The following is a 25,107-nucleotide window of genomic DNA, read 5'->3' on the forward strand; positions in this document are numbered from 1 at the left end:
ATACATATCCCAGCACGTCTTGCAGCTACAGAGCGCATGGACGGTTGAGATATTAGTTTCTCGTCTCCAATTCCGACATATTACAATTATGATATATAGAATCTAGATAAGAGCACGTCTTGCAGCTACAGAGCGCATGGATAGTAAAAAATCAAGCCTTCATTTACATTTTTTTGTAAAATTTTATTAGACGATATTTTAAAAAACGAAATAAAAAAAAACAATTTATGAAAATAAAAGTGAGATAACAACAAGTCTTGCAGATACTGAGCGCATGGACGGTTAGAATTCTAGACCCCACATACTTGACTTGAATGTTACACAGTGTGTAATGCGGCCACGTAAACCAGCCAATGACAGGTCATAAGGTCTGTAGACGCCTGCATGTTTCCTTTTCCTAAATTATCTTCATCTCTGTTGTCATATCAAAATATAAGTCAAAGTTTAACTTTTAATAACTTCGTTATTAACAACTCGTTTTTTTTTTTTTTTTTACCGACTGTTTCGAATTTATACTAGCTTCCTTATCAATTCATAAATTTAAGTATGTTCAGGTGTTCTTTAAGCCCTGTCACATCCGAAACCACGATGATCAGTATGATCAAGAACGCATATTGGCACATTTAAAGAAATTTTAAAACGACTAAAATCTTAAAAAATAAAATAAAGAAAAAAAACAAATGGTTTCTTACTTCTGCGGGGGAGAAACGAGAAGGGGGGAGTTTGATACATCGTCAACTGCACGGCCGCGACCTCCTTGCTTTTCTCCTGCAGAAGTAAGTAACCATTTGGTTTTTTTAAATACTTTATTTTTAAAAAATTTCTTCGTTTTGAATATTTTTTTAAATATGTTTATATGTCTTCTTGCTTGAACTGATCATCGTGGTTTTGGATGTGACAGAGTTTGAAGAACACCCTGTAGAGGTTATGAAACAATTCATTTTTTCATGTAGTATTTTGCTTTTTAAAGAAACAAGACAGTAGTAGATTTTTAAAAAATATACAGAGCAATAAAGAGCAGCCCAGTAAATTTGTGCACAATATAAAAATTAAACAATAAACGACTCAAGAAATAAAGAACTAGATAAACACACATTATTGATGACAAGAATGGAAAGAGCCGACCAATGTCCGAAGGGTAGCTTTTGTAGGTAGTTCTGCGACCGGTATTTTTTGTTCGATAACTGCAAACCCGTGGTTAACAGTTGGTTTTCTAATTTCATTATTTACTTTCAGTAAGAGCACATATATGCCCACATTGAAAAAAGACTACTCCCACGAATTTGATCATTATTTTTACCTGCTTTGAATTGTTTCGAAACATATGTAGTGAATGTTTTTAGCAGAAATACTATTACATTAAATTAAACTTAGCAGGAGTATTGTTGTATTGTTGTGTAAGTTGCGTGTATTCAAATGAAATATACACTTGAATGTTACATACAGTTTATTACTAGTTTTAATATCTGACTAAGCTACAGCAGATGTTTAAATACGCTGATATGAAATATAGTCAATACTGAAATAATTTAGCATTTGCGGTAAAATGAGTTCAATTTACGAAACTATCGAGTGTCGGTTGCGACGTCGTGCTTGATGTCTAGTACCAACGTTGAACGGAGAAAATCTAGCTTGGCTCTTTTCCGTTTTGTAGCGGCTGGTGGCGTTTTACGTTGGTGATTGTTGACACCCTGTCTCTGATGTCGTTAGAGGTGTCCATACATGAGTGTTGTAATATATTTTTTCCAAAATTTCTTACTAATTTTATCTTTTCTACCTGTTGTAAAGCCTCTAAAATAAAGACTAAGCGTGTTATTATTTTTTTAAGAAAAAAACATTTTCAATGAAAATCGTTCTTACTTATTTAGTTTTTATTTTTAAGATTCATTCCACCCTAAGGCTTCCAAATATGTTTGGTATTTTCAGGCATTAGTTTACTTGGAACGAGCGTCAAGCCTGGTGAAATATTAAATTGTTCTGAGAAACTTTGATATGGCATGAAAAATAAGTTTGTCTCAAAAATGTATGAAAGCTTTGTTAATAAGTATAAAGCTCTTTTTGTGATTCTTTTGATATTTTTTATTTGAGTTACGCCACTTTAGACTGATAACATTACGTTTTTGCTTATAATATTATCTCCCCCGAGATTTAAAAGTAAATATAAAATAGAAATGATATGTTCAATTCTTCAAAATATAAGTTACAGCACACTTCACACTCGATTCCACCACACTCCACTTTTTTACACACGCAACTCGCACACATGCACTTCTATGAATTATATCTAACTGAATTGGATTTTTATAATTGTATTTATGTGGAAAACTGATTTGGCTTTATTTTGTGTTTTTTTATTACATTGTGTTTAATTTTTTGTATTGCTGTTGTTTTTCTGAATAAACCAAAAATAAAAAAATAAGGAGAAATTCTGAAGGGTTTAATTATTATTCACATCAAAAAAACTTTATTATTAACGCCTTTTTTTATTACCACCGATTTTGAGGCAACATTAGATTTCTTGTCAAGTTGTTATTTTATTTACTTACGAATATAATACAATTTTATTCTTAATATTGTCTACCAAATATTAAATCTAAACAAATGCAGGTAATAAGTCAAGTTTTGATTTTGTAAAGGTAGGAGGTGCAGGGTGGGGAGGGTTTAATTCCCATTTAGTCCCTGTCGATTTTTAGAATGCATATTTTATTTAATATTTAATTGTCCCTGGACTGGACTAAGATTGATCATGTTAACGTCTTGAAACAGTGATCGAATTTCGCTGCATTTGGCTTACTAATGCGGTGCACCACTCGGTGCGGAAAGGGGAATGATGATGACAATGAGGATGCTAATGATGATGATACTATTCAGAACAGTGATTCTTAAAGCAGGTGACTCCACCCTTTTTATGGGGCACAGAGCCCCTTCGGGGCGCCCGCGTCAGTAACCATAGGGCCGCAAAAGCAGTAAAAAGGCACAGTAATGGTTTCTCTGACCGCTCTAAGCATACTTTTGCCCAACCCAAAGACTATAAAACGAAGACTAGACCGAGACTATGCCCACGTTTGGTCAACGACAAATTTTACTGGAATTTGAGAGGCAGAAAAAATACATGGATAATATTTTTATTTTGATAAAATATCAAACGTTTTAATCTCTGATATAATAAAATAGACTGTAAAAATTAGGATCATCATTTGTTCTCATCGTCCTTCTATTATTTGCACTGAAACTTACAAAACAATGGCATGACGGGCAAAGAGGTCTGTATTTAACTTCACATGATTTTAAATAAAAAAATATTAACATCACTATACGAGTATGTATATAGGAAGGAAGCTTTTTAATAATTTATCACAAAATCTAAGGGAAGAAATAAATTACACAAATTTAAGAATAACCTTTCTTCAATCATCATCATCATTCCCTTTCCGCACCTGATGGTGCATAGGGCACCGCATTGGTAAACCATCACAGCGTATCTTGATCATTTTTCTAACAAGAAGGTAAAATGATCAGTCTTACGCTTCAAGTGCCAGTCCAGGGATTATAAAATTTTATTGTGTGAAAACATCCGATTAAATAAATATTTTAAATCAACCATGTCGGGAATCAAACCTAAGACCTCTTGCTTGGTAGGCGATCGCGCTGACCATTGCACCACGAGGCCGACAGGTCAATAGTCAATAATAACTGTATTTATACAATAAAATATTTTTAAGTATATATGTAGAGTATGTATTTTTTTTAAATCCAATCAAGCCCTAAAAGATTGTCATTAATGAGTAATACTTAATCTAAACAATCTTATAATCTACTTAAATTTACTAAATTTATAATTAACAAAAGGTATATGGCATAATCTAGGCGGAAATGGCAAGTGTTACATGGCTAGTCAAGAGAGACAACACCGCTTGCTTCTTAAATGCCTGCCCCTGTTGTAGGAACACATCGACAGTACCGTTTAGTGAGATTTCGTTCACTGTTTTGAGGTCCTTGGCAGAGGGGAAAAGAATCCGATGTTAGTTTTATAATTTTGCACTGCAAAGATAGGGTAGGTATCCAAATTACGGCGAGATACATTAAGGTTTATCTGCGCAAAGATATTATGCGCATCTATACAGTAAGATATCATTTTTTACAAGAATATCAAAACAGCCAAAATCATTCTGAATTCTGAACTAAAGATATGAAAGTACTCTAGACGATCATAATAGTTGATTATGAAAGTATTTGATATGAATCTTAATATCAACGATTTTTTAAATTAACGTTGCACCGATTCAATCCGCGTTATGTAAATATTATAATAAGGAAATCATTTCATGTAATTAAATTCAAACAAACTACAAACAAATGATTTATACAATGTAATTGCAATTTTTTTCGCTTTATTCTTTAAAATGTGGTCAGTGTGATGGTTAATTTAAAGTTTTTTATTAAAAAGTATGTTGTAATAAGATAAGGTCACAATGTAACGAGAGATATTGCAAAGCGTGGAGTGAGAAAAGGCTGCATATTATCGCCCTTACTTTTTAACTTATACTTAGACAAGATATTTAAGAATGCTCTCTCTGACGTCAAGAAGAAAATAAAAATTAACGGCAAAATTATCAATAACATCAGATATGCTGACGATACCGTTATCCTGGCTGACAACGCATGTGTCCTTCAGGAACTTCTTAGTAAAATCGACAAAGCTGGTAGAGTAATGGGCTTGAACATCAATGTGGCCAAAACAAAGATGATGGTGTTTAGCCAAAACCCTCACAATAATGCTGTATTGCGAATAAATAGTCAAACAATCGAGAGAGTGACTAAATTTAAATACCTCGGCAGTCAAATCATTTCTGATCTGGATCCGGATAAGGAAATGATATGCAGAATAGAAATAGCACGATCAGCATTCAATGGCATGAAAGCATTCTTCTGCAGTGAAGGTCTTAATTTAAAACTGAGACAGAGGATGGTCAAGTGCTATGTGTGGTCAATACTGCTGTACAGGGTTGAAACATGGACTCTCAAGGTGAACTCCATGAACCGATTAGAGGCTTTTGAAATGTGGCTTCACCGGAGAATGCTGAAACCGGTCGAAGTATAACTCTAAATAAAAATAGTTTATACAAATTTATAAACATATAAGTGTTTTATTATTATTCGTTTTTAAACATGTCGAACAGTTTGTTATAACGCTCCAAAAAGGCTGAAAAATAACACTCTTTTAGAAGCCACAGATGATATGTTCGTTCCCTAGATGGAACATATGGTATCAACGAAATTTCTCCAGGCATCTATGTCTGCGGCTGTCTCTTATTTCTTCCCGAGTATGGACTGCGTCCAGAAGTTCAGACGTGAACTGCCTATGAATTGTCAGCCGTAGACCGCAATACTTAGTAAAAAGGGCTAGCATAGTTAAGACTCTCGGGTTACGTTCGCTCGACGATCAGTTGTCGAACAGAAAATACTCATAGACCTTATTAAAAAGTACTAATCTTTTCGTTTTTTTAATAACTACTGAGCTAAGACAATAGAATGCCAATCCCGTTAAATAAATATTAGAATTCTTTCTCCGACATTTTTGTTGCTTTTGTTCGTTGGATAAAGAATCTGAAATGAGCGGTGAGTTTCTACCCTAACTGATAAGGGTAATATGATATTTCTTGTTAAGGGATGGTCCTCTCTTTCAGGAAGTTAAATTGCCCCTGGCGTCAGTCTTTAGTAAAGGAAATGAATACCTCGAAAGGTAATTTGTTAGTCTACCGCAGGAGCGTTCAAACTACGGCCCGCATGGGCCAAAACTGACTCGCGAACGTTTACACTTTACATTGGATATGGCATGAATACTTACATTTAATAATAATTTGAATCGGGTTGTGGTCTTGTGGCTAGTATCTCGGACTCACGGACCAAAAATCCGTGGTTCGAATCCGACTCTACTCCAACTTGATTCCCATTTTTCTAATAGTGAGTTATTAACAACTCGTTGAAAATGGCCCTCAAAATTTAATATTTGGGTAAATCATAAAATCGCAAATATATCTTTTATTAAAAAAAAAAAACCCGTATTAATTTTTAAACTATTAACTTTATGGTCAAATACTTAACTAAATGTTGTTAATTATTTGTCTTTAACCACTCACCTACTTTTCTATGTCTACCAGTTTCGAGACGAAGAGACGAGTACGTCATGAAATCTGTGGACATGGAAAAGTCGGGGAGTGGTTAAATAAAAACATTTAATAAATCAAATCATTCACAATTTTATCTCCTTTTGACTTATTTATAAGAATTATTTATGCACTAAAATAATACAAATACACTCATTTATTTAGCTAATACCTATTTGTATATATTAAAGGGACAATCGTTGTTGGGACAATGTTATTTATATGCAAAATAACACTTCAGAAAACTGTAATGCAGAATTTGTTTTTATTGTTAATTTTTAAATTATAGTAAATATTTATACAATATAATTATATACGTATTTTTAGTGGTATCCGAGATCATATATTCTATTGATTTCATTTATTTATCAATAATTTTACAATGTTTGTATTCTTTTTTATAAACAGAATATTATTCCCTCACTAGAGTGTCCCATGCCGAGGGAAACATTTAAAAAAAAGTGAAACATTCCTTAAATTAGTGATTTGACAAAGTCAACATGATAAAAATAAATAAAAAAACTTATTTATCAATTTAACCTAAGTATTATTAACATAATGAGCAATATAAACTAAATATATTATGCATATATACCTATATTTTATTGATAAATGATTTAATTGTTAAAAAAGCTATAAATTATTTCGTTATAATGTATTCGTTAATAAAAAATCCCATGCCGAGCATTACAAATATTAGGTAAGAATAATAAAATATGACCACATTTTGAAAATAATAATACGTCGAAAATCAAAATTTTAATTTATTTGTAAACATTTTATATTACGGGAATATGATGCAAATTACACATTTATATCCTTTCCCAGCAATCTAGACTATTCCAGAGGAACATATCACTCGCACTGCTTCAACTTTTTTTAGCGAGTCGGGGCACGTTCACAAACATCGGTCGATCCTGGTTGTGTCACTATACACTATGTCGGTCAACTCAATAAATGCATTTATAATGTGATAAGAAAATGAGTAAAATTAAATATCCCAAAGGCTAAACAATGGCCTAATATTCATTGTCTTGGTGAATTTTCATATCCCTTTTACTTGGTTATGTGGACCGTGTACTCAAATATTTGGCTACCCCTGATCTAATTTCTGACTAAGGGTTCCGGTGTTATATACGCACCGTACTTAATATATATATATATATAGATATGTTGCATTGTCAATGAAAAGCTCTCTTGAAGTATTCCATTAAATTTGTTTTATTATACAAAAAGGAGATGTTTATTTTTGTTAAGTAAATTTTGTTAGACTTTTGATGATTTTTACGTTTAGTCAAATAACGAATTCTACCAAAAAGACTTACAAAAAGTACACCAGATTAAATTTTATTGCAACAGAGAGGGAAACATTTTATTTAAGGGCATTTGGAAGTTTTGGCATTTACAGAGCTTTTATGACCTGTCAATGGTTGGTTTAACTTGCCTATTTACACAATTTTATTTTAATTTATTTTATTCAGAAAACTAACAATCATACATAATAAGTACAAAAAAAAATTGAAACATTTAAAGATCAATTTAGTTTTCATTAATTAAGTAAAAGTTGTAAACATTAAATATGACAAATAATTTTAAATACAAAACTTAAGTGAAAAAATAATAATACTCGTAAAACAATTGAACGGTTATAAATGGTAACAAATGAAAATACCAAATGCACACTCCCGAGCCATCCATGCTAACATATATATGAACGCGTACATATAATACACACATGCATATGGACATCTATATGCATCTACATAGAAAACATACACATACATTACATGCGATATATATATATATATCATAGATTACTCAAGGTGAACCCTCAGAAACTATCCCAAATAATCAACTCCATGAAGAAATTTCTTTAATTTGAAAAAATTCTACCTCATCTCTGAAGGGATATTAATAAAAAATATATACCTACTCCCCCTCGGGAGAAATCCAGATTTGTGTATGTACAAAAATACACATACCAAAAAAAAAATGTTGTGTAATAAGATCTGGTCAAAATATAAGTATAAATAAATTGCAGAATCATCTGCAGGCGATTACTAGTACTTAATTTAACTCGGAAGAGTCTTAAATACATAAAATAATGTAATATGCTAATTAAAAATACTTAACTTCAATATCAATACATAGATGGCGCTCCAACACGCTGGTGAATGGTTTCTCATTTAATAAGATATATACAAAAATCAAAATGTTACCTGTGTCGATATTCGCTAATAAGCGGAATGGGGAATGTTGTAAAACGTAAAGTGGCCACTTAACCCAGCCAATGACAGGTCATAAGCCCTGTAAACGCTCGAATATCCATAATCCTGAATTTGAAAAAATTCTACCTCATCTCTGTAGGGATATTAATAAAAATAAAAAAAAAAAAATTCCTTGTACAAATGCATTGTGCAATGTTTAAAATTTACCATTATGTAAACGTTCAAATATTCTACTTGGGGTGTTATGTCGGCCTCGTGGTGTAGTGGTCAGCGTGTTTGCCAACCATGCTAGAGGTCTCGGGTTCGATTCCCGACATGATTGACGTACAAAATATGCAAGGGAAGTGATTTGCTGATGAATGTCTATACATCGAATGTGATGGTTTTTAAAAGAAATGAAAGTATAACTACATGTGAAATCACTGTGGTATACAGAAACAGGTAGAGAAATATGTGTATGTTTAATAGGGATGAAATGACTGAGAAAGAAATTGAAACTTACCATAGAGTCAAAAACACTTGTCGGGGATTCTGGTTCTATTTCACATACAGAACTGTATTCTTCGATCACCCAAACAGAGACAAAATAACACTCATCATTTTTTTCATCTGTTGATGCATAGAACACTGCATTGGTATACCAATCGCAATGTATCTTTATCGTTTTTGATACATTAAGGTAAAATGATCTGTCTTGCGCTTCAGTATCAGTCCAGGGACTGAAATATTCTAGTGTAAATAAACCTTTTAAAATATGTCAGCCACGTCGGGAATCGAACCCATGACCTCTCGAATGGTAGGCAAACGCGCTGACTACTATACAACGAAGCCGTTGTGCCCACATTTTTTTTATTTTTTATTATTTATAATCCGTGCATGTGAGTGATAGCTTATAATAGCACGTGTCCTGTCAGAACGTTAGTTTTATATTTTTGTGCAACTACCGTGGTGAAAGAGTATAGTGGGATTTGAATGTTAATAGAATTAGTGGCGAAACAAAATTGATATTTTTTTTAAATATTTACTAAAAGTTTTATAAAAGTTACAGTAATAAAACTATATTTTTTTACCATTTTGGTTATCAAAGCTTACTATCAATCAATAAAAAAATAAGCTTTATTTTCCTACACAGTTAAATTTGAATTATTCCGCTTAAACTATTTTTACCACATCTACACGCATTTTTTCGCCCCTTTCTATGTATTTAATCCAAAAACAAGTTCCTCGGTCGCTATTATATTTGCAGACATCATGACTAGACACCATTGAGTATAATGGTTATATTCCGTTTGACGTTTGAGGCTTTTTAAGGATAAAGCCATTGAGAAGGTAATTTGTCCCTTATTTAGGGGATGGAAGTACTTCCTTGAATATTATCTCAGATAACTTGAAAAATAAAGGAGACAACATTCCATACATTTTTATTGACTCTTTTGTGTATAGGGAAATAAGCATTTCTCATTCATAAAGACGGGGCCAGAAATAGACTGTACGTTGAAATAAGCCTTTTAATTTAAAATTATTTTTCGTGTTTTGAAACCGCACAAGATCATATTTAGATAAGTTTATAATATCTGCATTAAAAAAATTCAATACTAAAATATATTTTGAAAAGAATTATCGTATTCAATTAATAATTTAATGTCGTGTGGATGCCACTGTCGTTTTATAAGAAATATTTTTTTGCACAATGAATAAATTTTATCATTTATATAACTCTGCAGGCTTATTAAGATATTTTTTTCTTTTCTTTTATTTCTTTTTTATTTTGAATCTCAATTTTAAATGTTACTTTTAATTTTCTTATTATTATATTTTCCTGTTGATATGAATCGAAATTTTCGATTTACTATTTTTTTATTTTATTTCTTATTTTGTTATGATGACATTTATGGACACACACTATTAATATATGTGTTTATATTTTTTTCATATATTTAAAATATATTTCAGTATTTACATTTTAACGGGCCATTTGGCTATTCCTTAAATTTAAATTGTATTATTTTACTTCATTTTCTTACTTAAAAAAATATTTCTTAAAACCTTTCTTATCTGGTTTTGTTGAGTTTTTTCTTCTAAATAAAATTTTTTTAAAGCACCAAAAATAAAATAATATAAGTTGATTATTTTTTACGTATGCAGTATTATGCAGGAACGAAGGAGCATATGAAACAAGTGAGGAACAGCCTCACTAAGAAATAATTGCTATACAACAGTACCTAAAATGTTCTTTAATTCGCATTATGTCAACACATTATGAAGATAAAAAACTAGCAACCAATATAAAAATGCTCAAAGATGCCTACAAACATGGTCCGTACTGCGTTATTTACTGTAGGTACCTACTTAACATTTATACATATTATACTTATCCTTAAAATCTGAGCTTCACTAGAAATTTGGTATCAAAGACGCCACTGGTATTATGTCTGTACTCTTTTATTTGATTTTTAATTAAAACTAGTGTCTGAGCACTCGATGACAAACTATTATTGAAAAGTTTATCGGGACAAAGTATGTTTTTATACTTTGTTTTCTTTATAACGTATAAATATTGTTATTATGTGTATATTTTATTGAATAAAGCCTTAAAAAAAAGAAAAAACAGTAAGTTATGAGCTAAGATATGCTCACTGAAGAAACGAAACATAGAAAAATCAAATGAGGCCCGGAGGGCCAATTATGCGAGCCCCGAAGTGACGAATTTGTCTAATAGTTTATATTGGAATATCAGTATTCCAACCGGGTTGTGGTCCCCTGGTTTTTTCGTAGATTCACAACGTTTCAGAAGTCCGAGGTTTGGAAGTAAAAACTGAAACATCAGCAGAATAGTAAATATTAAACAGTGTATAAAATGGCTACCTAAACCAGTCAATAACATATCATAAGTCCTTTACTGCCTAAACTACCATGTTCCGTTTAATGTTTTCCTCATCTGTTTCAAATAAATATCAGCGTAACGATGTTATAACTTTTATTTACATGTAAGTTACTCATTAAAAATACTTGGTACACTTCCACTTATTTGTTCGACCAATTAACGCTTTCACCCTCTAATGGGCATCTTCAACAAATTAGTGAAAGTGTACCAAGTATTTTTAATTAGTAACTTATATGTAAATATAAGTTATTACATCATAACAATGGGAGTCCATCAAGAATTGTCAATAAATAATTTAAATCAAATAAATATTAACGTTATACATCATTGGTTTATATAATTTTTTGAGTTGGACTGTAGCTTTTCATTATCATTTTCCTTGCCGCATCCATTGGTGCCTAGGGCATTGCATCGCTAAGCCAAATGCAGCGTATTAGTGTGATTACGTTTCAGGTGCTAGTCCAGAAACTGTGAAATATTAAACAACATTCAAAATAAACTTTGTACTTCTTCCCAGCCAGAAATCGAACCTCAAACCTCAAGAATGGTAGGCGATAGAGCCAGCTACTTCACAAAGGGGCTAATTCATCTCCAATCGATTTGCTAAATTAGGATTTTTATCCGAGAGGAGCCATCGAGTCGAAAACTCGTCCAAGGTTCTGGTTCAACGTCGCACACAGAAATCTTTTCTTCATCCGCCTGGACACAGAGTAATTTACTGAAACGTTTACGAAACAATGATTCTATTCATACAATATTTTGAGTTTGTCCAATTTTTTGTAGACAAGGACGGGATTCAACTCCCTGGGCAGCTGTTTATATTAACATATTACAACTGAGATGAAGAACATTTGAGAGATGTCTCTAAAATGATACATAGATAAAAGATCTATCATTTATCTTCACAAACATCAACAGATGAAATAATTAAAGGAATAAAGATGTTACACAGTATGTTAAGTGGCCACTTAAACTAACCAATGACAGGTCATTAGCCCTGTAGATGCCTAGACTTTTATATTACCTTCCCTAAAATGTTCTTTATATCTGTTGTAATATGTCAATTATATTTATAGTTTAAATTTTTTTATTTTTTTATTTATCCTTTTTATAGTTAGTTCATAACATTTTAAGAATTAATATAAACTTTTATTGACGTTACATTTTTTTTGTCAAAATTTCTCGATAACATATTTTTCCAAATTAATTTTAAATATTTAAATCTTTTCAAACTCCATTATTTCTTCAGGTAACTCATTGTACAGCTTCAATCCCTTGCATAGTGAGTTTTGAGATTCTGTTTTTCTCCTCTTTGGTAATCTTACCTTTTTTTATCCTTTGTTTCATATGTATGACATTGTTGGCTAAATTTTATTATTGTTTTTATTTTATTCATCCCCTTAGTTATTTTATGTATATTACTTGCAACAATATATTTAATTTGCTGCTTTACTGCAAGCAAGCCAATATTTTTGTACATTCTTTCTACATAAGAAAAGATATTTCTATTTAAAATGTTCTCACGGTTTGAACGAACTAGAGATAATCGCATAAGTATCAAACAGAAATTGCCTTTGTTTGGGAAAGTGATACTAAAAGTAATAAATACTTCGATAACCTGGCAATATTATACCTATTAACTTATGTACACTCAGGAGGATGGAACGCCAATTACAGCATAACTTTGGTCTCTATAAAGCAAAAAAAAAAATATAGGTGAAGTAAGTGGTTTCTCTTATAAATGATTTATTTCTGTGTTTATTAAACAACTCAAACTATTCTTTCAAAAATAGATACGTATGGATTGGTCGAGTTGTTTATTAGTTCGTGTAATTACAATATATATGATATACATCATGACCAAATTTGCCTTTTTTTTATTAAAGGAATTACCCGCTAAGCCTATATTTTGACGCTTGTCAGCAAGTGGAATAGGAGGGGTATGGAAGAAAGTAATAAAAAATACACTACAACACCCAGACCAATTGCGAAAAAAAATCTTTCTTGGAATTTTTTAAACTGGCAGGAATCGAACCCGCGACGCCAGTTTCACAGTTGACCGTCTTACCAACTGCGCCACGGCACTTGTAACGGCACCATAAGCCCTCAATACAAATGGCCAAACTCACAGCGAAAGGGACAATAAAAACAGTGGAGTTAAATTCAATTCAAGTTACGATCTCAATTACAAAAGCGAAACTGATAGAAAGACCTCAGTATTCAAAACGGTTTTCGGGAATGTGAAGGCAGTACTTTCTATTATTAAATTTGTGTAGTTAAATTTCTTGCGACAGAGGAAAAAAAACACTTTGAGAAGGGAATATGTAAGTTTAGATATTGACAGGGCTCATGATCTGTATTTGGCTAGTTTAAAGCCACTTTACACAATGTGTAACATTCACCATTCTGCCTAAGTAAAAACATCCACATTTCCTGAACCGTCTATTGACATTTATGAAGTAAAAAAGCTGAAACCTTTATTGATACCGGTGAGATATATCTGACTGAATTGTTTCACCAGCATAATAGGCAAAGCTAAAATTACATTTAAAAGTTATTGTACTTCTTGGACCCATTTGTTTCACTAAGAATATTTTGAGATTGACTAAATTTATCCGCTTAATATGAGATCTCATATAAAATATTCACCATCTCTGTGTTTATTTTCAAAACTCTCCCTGGGGTTAAATTCAGGCATTGTTTACAAAAATTGGACAAACTCAAAATTTCGAAAACACGTACGATGTTTGCTCGGAGACACTTTACATATATAGCTTCAAGAATTTTCGACGTCTTGGATAAACAAATTTAGTTCTCCTAAACAATGCGTGTTTTTATGATGAAGATCCATAACTGGATTTTGTCGAGGGTAGGAAACCACCGTATAAGTTTACTCTAAGAATAAATTTATAGTATCAATGCTATCTTCAGTTTTCATTATAACCCTTAAATGAATATCATCATTACTCTTAACTGTATATCATCTTTACCCTTAATTGTACATCATCTTTGAATAAATTTAATAGTGATGCTTAAAAATTTGTAAATATATTTTATAACTATGTATTATATAAATTAAAGACGAGTGATACTTTAATCCATAAATTTGGAATATCCAGTGACCGGTTTTATCGCTTTCGCGACAACTTTGAGACTGGTATTTTTATTTTAAACATTAAAATTAATTGTTTAATTGAATTATAATTATTATATATTATATTATATTATAATTCCTAATGATCTACGACGTATGCAAGGGAGGCGATTTGCTAATTAATGTCGATAAATCGAATGTGATGGTTTTTAAAAGAAAAGAAAGTATGACTAAATGTGAAATCACTGTGAATGAAGTTATACTATAACAAGTTGAGGAATTTGTGTATCTGGGTAGTATATTTACTAAGGATGGAATGACTGAAAAAGATATTGAAAGGAGGGTGAGTGCCGGGAATAGAGTGAACGGTGCACTTAAATCAACCTTAGCAAATAATGTTTGTCGCAAGAGTCAAAATTATCACAATGGAGCCCTGGTCCCGACCCTGATGTATGGGAGCGAAGTATGGACTTGGAAAAACAGGGATGAAAGTTAGCTGAATGCTGTAGAAATGCGACCTCTCAGACGAATGTGTGGTAAAACTATGTACGATAGATGCACACATGTTGAGATCCGTACACTATGTAAGGCCGAGATAAGCATTATCGACAAAATCAATCAATGAGCTCTGCGCTGGTTTGGACATGTAGAATGAATGGACAGCAAAAGAACTGCTAAAAACATTTACAATGCGAATGTTGATGGATGCAGAAAAAATAGAGGAATACCGAAAAGGACATGGCATGACCAAATCCAGCAAATACTTAAAGATGGACATGTCAAAAGTCGGAATAATCGGCGCGCGTGCATGAGAAGATGTATAAATGTAGAGGAAGCGAGATCTGTATGCAGAGATAAAGCGAGGTGGCGTTTTATTCTCTCTGCCTACTTTTACGGGAAAACGGCGTGATGGTTTGTTGTTGTTGTTATTAATCCTAACTTTGCAACACCTTGTATTATTAAGTAACTTATCTGTATTGTATTTTTTGACGAGCATAATTTTTTTTTATGTATTTCGTATATTGATGTCATAATGTTTAATAAATGTATTGATTTTTTATAAAAGAGACCAGACTTAATATGGAATATTCGGATATAAAAAAATTACATTTGTTTTACAATAAATCTTTAAAAAAAAACAATAATAAGCCAAGCAAATGCCTCGAATTCCATATTTCCCTCTCTAAAATATTCTCCATCTCAGTTGTAATATTATATCTTAATTATCTTAGGGGTATTGAATATAGTATTTGCCGACTCAAATTTAGACAAGCTTAAAATATTATTGATAGATACGAAGTACCTATGCGAATATTGAATATGCGCTATTTTTATTTACCATTGATGTTTATTGTTATATTTAATTTGGATATTTTTTTCTGTACTTTTATTAAATTATATGCGTATTATTAATTATGAACGTCATCATCATTATTTTTTAAGAGATCAGCTGCCATTGCTGTTTCAAGGCAGTAAACCCTATGCACCATTGCGTACGGATACAAGTGATGATTCATTTATTAGCGTCTGCGTAAAACAATTTCTAATATACGCTTTCTCTAAAATTGTTTGTTTAATTCTGGCAAAATAGTGGTGCTCTTTTCGAACCCTAAGCGTCGTATATAACCGAACAAACCACCCCCACCCATCATTTAGTGTTCGAAATTTGAACGGGTAGGACCTACTTAGAATTCCATTCAGTGGCTGGAATTACTTTCTTTTAACCACCAGAGAAAATTAAATAGTGAGATTTAATATACAAGGTAAGTTGACTGCATTAATTTCAATGAACTTAAATTAGATATTTTTTTACAAATTTGCTGAAATAACAATTATACAAACATAGTGAGTAAGCAATTATAAAAACATAATATATTTAAATAAGTTTACCAGAATTGAAGAAAAAAAATACATAATGAAAATTAAATATAAAAGTAAAAAAAATATATAAATGTTATGCGCAAACATAATAAAATATTTTCAATATAAAATCAGGGTATAAAAAGGAAAAAAACTATAAATTACAAAAAAAAAGGTTTTTGAAAATAATAAAAATTTAAAGGTGTTGAAATATTTTGTAAAAAGAAAAAATACCACACTATAAAGATACTGGAAATAATATAATATTGTATTCTTAGCAATAATTTTTTTCAGTGATATATTTTAAGCATAAGTTTTAAATAATCAATAAGAAAAAGAAATTAAATTTACCTACTTAATAATATTTCATTTTTAAGCGATATTTCATTCAAAATTTGTTTTAACTCATATTAATAATATTTTATTTGACTTTTAACTCATATTGATAATATCATATTTAAAGTAAGCCAGTATTCTTTGTGTTAATTTATGTATTTTATTTATGCAGTTAAAACAAAAAATTCATAGTTTTACTACTTTTTTAAACTTTTACTTTATTTTATGTTGGATTTAGTTGAAATCTTAAATACGCATCAAAATCATATTTTTTAATCTCTTTCGTAATTAATAGTTCGTGTTCATAAAGACACCCAGGGATAAAATTTGTGCATTGCGAATACAAATTGCGATTCCACGCTTAAACTTATTATAGGGAAAATTTCTTAAGAATTTAAAGATTATGATTTAAAATGGGGTTAAAGTGTAGTAATAAAAATAAATAAATGTAAAAATAAAAATATGTTTTATAAAAAATTGCCTTTAGAATCTAATGATTTTAAATGACATTATTTTCAATATCATTAATATGCTTAAATACAAGCTTTGAATAATATACATTTAAAGTTGGCTTTTTTTATAATTGTAATTTCTATAAATATATCTGTGGCTTGGATTTACGAGTATAATATCAAATTAGCATTTCTTATGCAAAACATTATAAGTTTATATATTAACAATTACTACGCACGTAAAATTATTGAAATATACTTTAAACGTAGTATTAATTTATAATTTAAACTTTATTAATGTGCATCATATTTTTTACTGTCTTACAACAGGGTTAATAACCATAGTTTAACAGTCGAAGTTAATTCATATCAATGTTATAATTGTATTTTGTTATAATTTTATTGATTGTTACTTTTTGGTTTGTCTTTATTTCAAATCAATAAAGAACAAAGGACCCACAATTTAGTTTGTAATTCTTATATTTAAAATACCTATACTTCAAGGTATTTTTTTTTATATCATATACGTAAAAAGAAGTATAATTGGAAAGAATTATATTCCCAGGAGTTATTCAAACTTAATTTGGGACATCAATAATATATTACATTCTTAAATAATATTAAAAAGCACATATTCAAAACAACAAAGAAACAAAGCAAGTTAAAAATCTCTATAACCAAATAAATAACATTAATATATAAACCAAAAATATTTTCTTTGTCAAACAAAACTTATAAATAAAATCGCTTATAAGAATGGAGGAAGCGATAAATTTAGAACTATGTAATCTAATCTATGACTCTTATATAAAGAATAATAATAAAATGTATAAATTAAACAATATGTGATTCAATCCTATATTTTATATCAATGTTTTTGGTTTTTGATGGGTGTTTTACTTAAAATTTCCATATATTTTACTTTTTATTGTGTTTCAGATGGACAGTTTTATATTTGCTTGCCTTTCGTTAGCTTTCCTTGGTCTGTGTATAGCTGACGGAAGCCCAGTCTATCAACCCCCTGGTTCATATCCTGCAGATCAACCGGTCTACTCACCTGTGAGTAAAATAAATTGAACTATATGAATAAAGACAATAATAAAAAATATCATTAACAAACAAGTATACTATGCTCTTTGCAAAAGCACATGAAGTATGAACTAAATGGTTGGGAATCCAGTGTAGCCACATCTCAAACGAGTACATTGAAGTTCAAAAAGGCATTATTAATGTTATTATCAAGGTACTGCTACAACTACAATCACGCCATTACTCCGTAGGGGTAGGCAGAGAGAATGAACTGCCACACGCGTCTATCCTGGCATACACTTCTAGCTTCTTCGACATTCATACTTCTGGTCATATATGCCCGCTTTTGACATGACCTGACTTAAAATTTTGGTTTATCTGATCATATCGCGTCTTCTTCGATCATCTTCGTCACACGTTACCGTTCATTCTTGCCATATATACTTGTTTTATCGTTCTTTCGTCATCTATTCGTTCTACGTGACCAAACCATCCCAGACCTTTCTTAATCTTATCAATTATAGCTGCCTCAGATTTACACTCTCGCCTGATTTCATTACTCGTAACATGAAAAAAAAAAATCCATATTTAGGTAAATTATAAAAACGAAAATCATTTTTTTACCATGTTTTTTTACCGTTTACTTTCAGGACACGGCAGTATCATACTCTCCCTCTTCAATTGGCCCATCAGTTCTATCATCTGCGTCTCCCTCTACTGTAGATCCAGTCGGGTACCACTCGGAAGGGTACGGAGACAACTATGCTTCGTACCCTGGATACGAAACAGGATACGGAATTCAAAATGGGTAATTTTTTTAAAATTAATAAAACAAAAATATTGAGTAGGTACGTATTTAAAAAAAAAATAAAAAAATTTCTTCTGTGTTCAATATTTAGTTTACAGGCGAGACATTTGTAAAAATATTCAACCGTTCACAGCATGCAATTTCAAAAAAAACTTAAATGATTTGAATATAATAAATGAATTTCAATATTTTTACAAGGGACGTGAAGATATTTTTTTGTGGAGGGACTATGAAAGTATGACCTGCCAATCTTGTGTTATTTCCTGGTTAAATCCAATATTTATCTACAGATATTTAGACAAACTCAAAATAATGTTACAAAAAAATGAACCTCCGAATAAAGTGTGAAATATAAATTAGAACAAGTATTTATCGAGTAGAAATTAGTCTGCCTCTACCACGTATGAAGCTAAGGTTTGATTTCCAGCAGGGGTCGATATGATATGATTACTTAAAATATAATTTTACTAAGTAATATTTTAAAGTCCTAATGAGTAATAATGTTCACCAGATGATCAAGATTTGCTTCATTTAGTGTTACATTGCAGTGCCCTATACAACATCAGAGTTCTGAACCGCGTAAGGGCCAATTGCACCTAAAAATGTTGCCTCAAAATGGTCAAAACGGGTAAATTAACGCAACCTATTTTGACGAAAATGCAACTTATATTTTGTTTTCTGTTTTTTTTTGTGTAATTTGCCTATTGCCTAAGTCAGTTGCACTAAAAAAAAGTATGTTAAAAACGCTTAACAAATTATAAAGCTTACGTTTTACTACCTTTTAAACAAGTCGTAAAAATTATATTTTATTACACAGTTAAGTACTTTTTCAAATATGTATTTTGAAAACTCAGGTAAAAAATAACCATCCCTTAATACTGTCGTTAACGCTGTCTTTATAGGGGTCAGTCCAGGTTAAATTTTATGGTGCTGAGGGTCATATTGTTAACCTTTTGTAATGGTTATGGAATTGTTTCTACACAAATAATAACCATGTTTACAATAACGACACTGAACGAATTAATGTTTACTTTTAAAAACGTTGGCAGTTGATAATTATTATTACTATGCATTACTTATATAGCGCCATTTTCGTAATGTAATACCTAAAGGACGCTTTACAAAGTGATTTTATAAGCAAACAAATTTATTTCAACTTTTTGAATTTATTATTTAAGTAAAACAATTTACTTTTTATCACATGCTATTGTTTTATTTAAATGATATAAAGACCAAGCAGGTTTTAGGTTTTCCGAAACATCACTTCACTCTAACAGTTTCGCACCTATGCTGGGAGAGCATTTTATGCCATAGGGCCTGCGACCGCAAATGCGCGTTCACCGAACTTAATGCGCTGTTTGCCAATAGGTATAGTAATATTTTCTCTCACCGTAGACGTAGCTGATCTAAGCGTAAGATGTCTGTCATTTGGAATGCATAGTTCCCTTAGATATTTCGGGGCAGAGTTGAGCAGTGACTTATACATAAGCCAACAAAATTTGTATTCCACCCTCTGTGAAAAACGTAGGCAGTGTAATTCCCGAAGTAGTAAAGCGATATGACAACTCAGAGGTTCGAAAAATAAGTCTCGCTGCGGCATTCAATACAGACTGAAGGCTAGTCATTTTATTAATTGGTAGATCTGTGTGGATACGCATTTATTAATTGATGGGCGGAATCAACCGGACAACTGTTGCGTATGCATTTGATTTGCCTCGGCTAGTAAAACGATAATTTTATCGTCCACTAATTTGAGTATTAAGAGAATAGTCAGAATTAAAGAAGATTGCTTTACCAAAAATGACAATTTCTGCTCGGTATAATTAACGAGCCTGTAATAAACTATTATTTCTAATATTTTTGATACGATACGCCATGAGTTGATATAATAATCAATTATTGCTTTTACAAACGAGCTTAAAATTTGAAACAATATTTTGAGTATGTCAATATCTAAGGAAACTTATTCCAATTTTTTTCCCTGACGGAAATTCGTCAAAATTAGATATGATTTAGGTCTTTGAAAATTTACTCCTCTCCAGCGAAGAATGCCGCTTGTTTTCTACATACGTTAATTCTCTTTAGTGGACTTACACGAATGGATACATAATATTAACCAGGCATCAATAGAGGTTCCAAATACTAAACCTGAATATGGAAATCAACTACCAATAGACAAATTGATGAATGTTACAAAATGTATTAAGTGATTACTTTTATGAGTCAACGATAGATTATAAGCTCTGTTAATGGCTGGATTTCCACATTCCGTAACAGCTCCTTCATCTCGAAATGATATCAGTATACTAAAAAAAAAGTCAAATGTAAATGTAATCATGCAAAGTTTGTTAAGGAATTACTGAATCCATGTTAATTTACAAGATGAAGGTATCAAAACACGTGGTACTTAATATAATTGGTACGCATTTTATTAAAAAAATTATGTTTTTCATTGCTTTATATTGTTTTTTATTATATATTATACTTTATTATTTATGTTTAAGTAACATGTATTTTTGCACATATATATACTTTATATTTATATAATAACGATTTTTTATTTCTTACATTTGATTAGCTAGGCATTTATAATTAAGTAGTTTTAGTTTTTCTTTATTATGTTATTGTTTTATTAGTATGGGAGTACTTATGCTCTAAAGATAAAAAATCTCCATTTTAGAACAGGCTGAGCCATGTTAGATAGAGACTATCATAAACAAAGAATACTCCGTTTTCATTTTACATTAATTAGTTTTGAATAGATTCCCTGTTATTAAGTGCATCCAAAGTAAACATATACTATTTTTTGCAATAAATTTATAGAATAAAAAAAATAATATGATATGCATAAAATCTCTATGTCTGCGTCCAACTTCCGTGTGTCCTAAGTAGTTTAGACGAGAACTGCCGACAAATTGTTACTCGTAGACGTCCAGGTTCGCGAGAATCTGATGCTTTGCAAAGTAGGCAAGCGTGATTAAATCGTTCGGGGGACATCCGCAATATTTGACCCAGCTAGCGTATCGCCTCCGCTTGATGATATTTGTCACTGGAGGTTTCTGGATCCGCTGTCTTATTTTAACATCCCTTACGTATTAGTGGAAAAATCCTAATTTAATTAATTTTTTTAGGTATGAAGGTTATTTGGTGCCATCAGGTTATGGTCAGCTGGTCCCATCATCATCAGAAATTGGACCCGTAACATATATTTGGAGTATGCTGCCTTACGCTTCGGTAAATGCCCATTTCTTGTTTATTTCTATGTTTATACGTATATAGAATATCTCAAAATTTATAAATGAGAGTATTTCTGAAATCTGGTAGCAATTTTACTCAATTTGACTCACTTTAAATTTTTAAAAATTATATAAAAAAGTTTTCCCGAAAACAAAACAACTCCGTTTTTTTTAACACAAATATGCACACCTGCGTTTCGTGGATAACAGTGATTTATCTATTTAAATTATCATCTATTTAAAGGCCAGTTGCACCACAAAATAATGTTAAGGAATATTCAAAGAAAAAACGTTTTTTTACGTTTTTTCCGCTAAAATGGTTTGATTTTTTTTCTTTTGTGCAACCTGTTTTGTCCATTTCGACAACAACGCATCAATGAATAATGACTTCTATGTTTTTTTCCCCGGCCAGTTTCACAAAAAAGATAAAGTTAAAAAAAAATTGTTTCGATTTTTGATTCAAAACAGGTTGCAAAAAAAAACCAATGAAATTATTTTGACAAAAACGTAACATTTAAACAAAATTACCATTAGAATTTTCATTTGTGTTTTCTAAATATGCAATTTATTTGGTAAAACCGATGTGCGATGTACTTTATTGTAATAAAATATAAATAATTATGATATACATCACATTGATACTTACACAGACTTCTATATGCCTATCAAACGGGAGAATTTATTAATTTATCTTGAGGTATTTGCCTATTCAATCATTGCACATAATCTGTTTTTTCTTCTTCAATTTTAGACTGTCCTTCACTACGTTGGTAAAACTGTAGTTTACGCTGCTGCCGGTGCCGGAGTAGCAGCCATTGGAGTATTGGCCGTTCTGGCAGTTTGCACTTACACTCCATTCTGCACTCTAAGCTTCCACGGAGTAGACACTCACCAATTTAAGGAAGAAGTCAGATCCTTCATCACGCCAGACAGGCTCTCAGCTGCCAGCAAATTCGTGAGGGAAGCCATCACAAAATACAATGACATGCAAACAAAAACAGCTGAAAGGAGGCGTTAGATAAACAAACAAAAAAATACACCAGTTTCAAGTATTGAAAACAAAAAAACAAAAAAAACTGACATCCAAGCTTGATTGAAACTAAATTTTTAAGTGACAATTTTTAAACACATAACCTTAAATTTTGCTCATTGCGAGCATTAATTTAGTTTATTTTCATTGCCATTTTATATCCGCATTCCAAAATTCAGTAATTTTTATCGCTCATTTACTTGTCAATAAACAATTTTAAAAAAGGATGATAAATAATTGTTGAACTGTATGTCTTTGGTTTCGTTGTGAATATGTTATTTTTCTTCATGAAATTTTCACAATATTAATGACTTTTAAATCTAATTTATTTGCTTCTACTTGATCAAAATGACTTCTGTGGTCCCTTTCATCTTATCAAAAAATATTGTGAATAAGGTACTGATAATTTAATTCAATCTCTGACATATTCAGCCATTTACTTCTTTACTTCACGCCGAACTTTTATGTAAATTAAATTTCAAACTATCAAAAATATCTTCAATGCTTTTAAGTTTTCTGATATTAATGTCAAAATTGATAAAATAAATATTTTATTTTAACAGTGGCGAGAATAATTAAATCACCACAAATTTTGATTTAATTTCGAATTCACGAAGACTTTAAAATAAAACAGAAATCTGCTATCACAGCTTGTTGGACTTAATATTAGGTACAATCAGAAATAATGGATGTTAATCCCAATGTCTGTTATTATCAATAATTTAACTTGCCAATAGAAGACGATGATTTTACTGCGCGTATTTTTCCTAGAATTGAATAAAATAATAAGTTAATATTATATTCGAATGAAACGATGGTAATGTTTATTGTAGTTAATGATCATTTATGTTTACATGATATTATTTTTGTTACTTATAAGTTTCATATTTATGCATAAAATATAATTGATATTCTTATACAAATACATGAACTAGATCCAAATAATGTAAAAAAGGTAACTGTTTATATTGTGTTTGTATGACGATTTCAAAAATAAATAGAATAATATAAATTAAAATGAGTTTTACTGCACAAGCTTTGTGTATATTTAAAAAGGTTTATATTGTTCGACAATATTTCTGTGGCTAGGTCTTAAAGAGCCGATGTCATCAATTACAACATTCACCTTTCGTACCCAATGGTGCATAGAGCACTGAATTGGAACACCAATTGCAGCGTTTCTTGATCATTTTTGTTACACAAAGGTAAAATGATCAGTCTCACGCTTCAGGTAGCAGTCCAGGGACTATGAAATATTTCCAGGGTAAAAACACCCTTTTAAATAAATATTTCACATCAACCATGTCGGGAACCAAACCAGAGACCTTTTGCCTGGTTAAAAAACGCGCTGACTATTACATCACGAGGCTGACAAAATCACAACATTATGGCAGAGTAATTTTACAAATGTTTTGCGACGTTATAACAAACTGAGGTGTTTAAAACCATTTTCATAAAAAAAAAACAGTAACATATAAGTAACATTTTTAAATATGCGTTTTTTTTATTTACATCAAACATCTACCAAATGTTGACAATAAAAAAATTAGTCAGATTAAGGATCATTTCAGATTTAAGGCACATATTTATTTGAATAATAATTGTAGACTTGGGTATTTATTGTAATACTTGCTGTATTGGCTTGATTTAATAGTAATTACCATGTAACTACATGATATATGGTTTTAATTTATTTTCTTCAAAATAAAAAAAATGTGTTTTATTTTTACTCTCCACTTGCTGGCAGATAAAGAATACACTTTTGTGTGTGAAATAGAACCACAACCGTGAACGACTGTTTTTGACAGGACTTGTACCTGAGACTGGCCACCGCCATCTGGTGGAAATGAGTTGGTCTATGTTTTGATTATATTATTTTATACACTCAGCGTATGTATTTCATCAGCCTGGATACATACATTTATTATCACCTATATATCTAATTATACATGTCTATCAAATAAAATCAATCAAAGTTTTCCA

At 30.9% G+C, this 25,107-nt stretch overlaps 1 protein-coding gene across 1 annotated transcript; it reads left to right on the forward strand.

Moving 5' to 3' along the window:
- The first annotated feature begins 680 nt into the window (after positions 1-680).
- On the forward strand, positions 681-23,112 carry LOC148272013 (uncharacterized). The gene is made up of 5 exons (XM_088240621.1): positions 681-776; positions 17,961-18,080; positions 18,701-18,858; positions 21,990-22,092; positions 22,846-23,112. The coding sequence occupies exons 1-5, from the start codon at positions 681-683 to the stop codon at positions 23,110-23,112; spliced, it is 744 nt and encodes a 247-aa protein (XP_088096747.1).
- The last annotated feature ends 1,995 nt before the right edge of the window (positions 23,113-25,107 follow it).

This window comes from Micrasema longulum, unplaced genomic scaffold (assembly GCF_059751315.1).
Source record: "Micrasema longulum isolate JH-2025_06_02 unplaced genomic scaffold, ASM5975131v1 h1tg002529l, whole genome shotgun sequence".
Lineage (NCBI taxonomy): Eukaryota > Metazoa > Arthropoda > Insecta > Trichoptera > Brachycentridae > Micrasema > Micrasema longulum.

Coding starts and splice junctions, on each gene's coding strand:
- LOC148272013 (XM_088240621.1), top strand. CDS start 681: ATGGTTTCTTACTTCTGCGGGGGAGAAACGAGAAGGGGGGAGTTTGAT. Junction 777..17,960: donor CTTGCTTTTCTCCTGCAGAA/GTAAGTAACCAT, acceptor ATTGTGTTTCAG/ATGGACAGTTTTATATTTGC. Junction 18,859..21,989: donor GGATACGGAATTCAAAATGG/GTAATTTTTTTA, acceptor TAATTTTTTTAG/GTATGAAGGTTATTTGGTGC.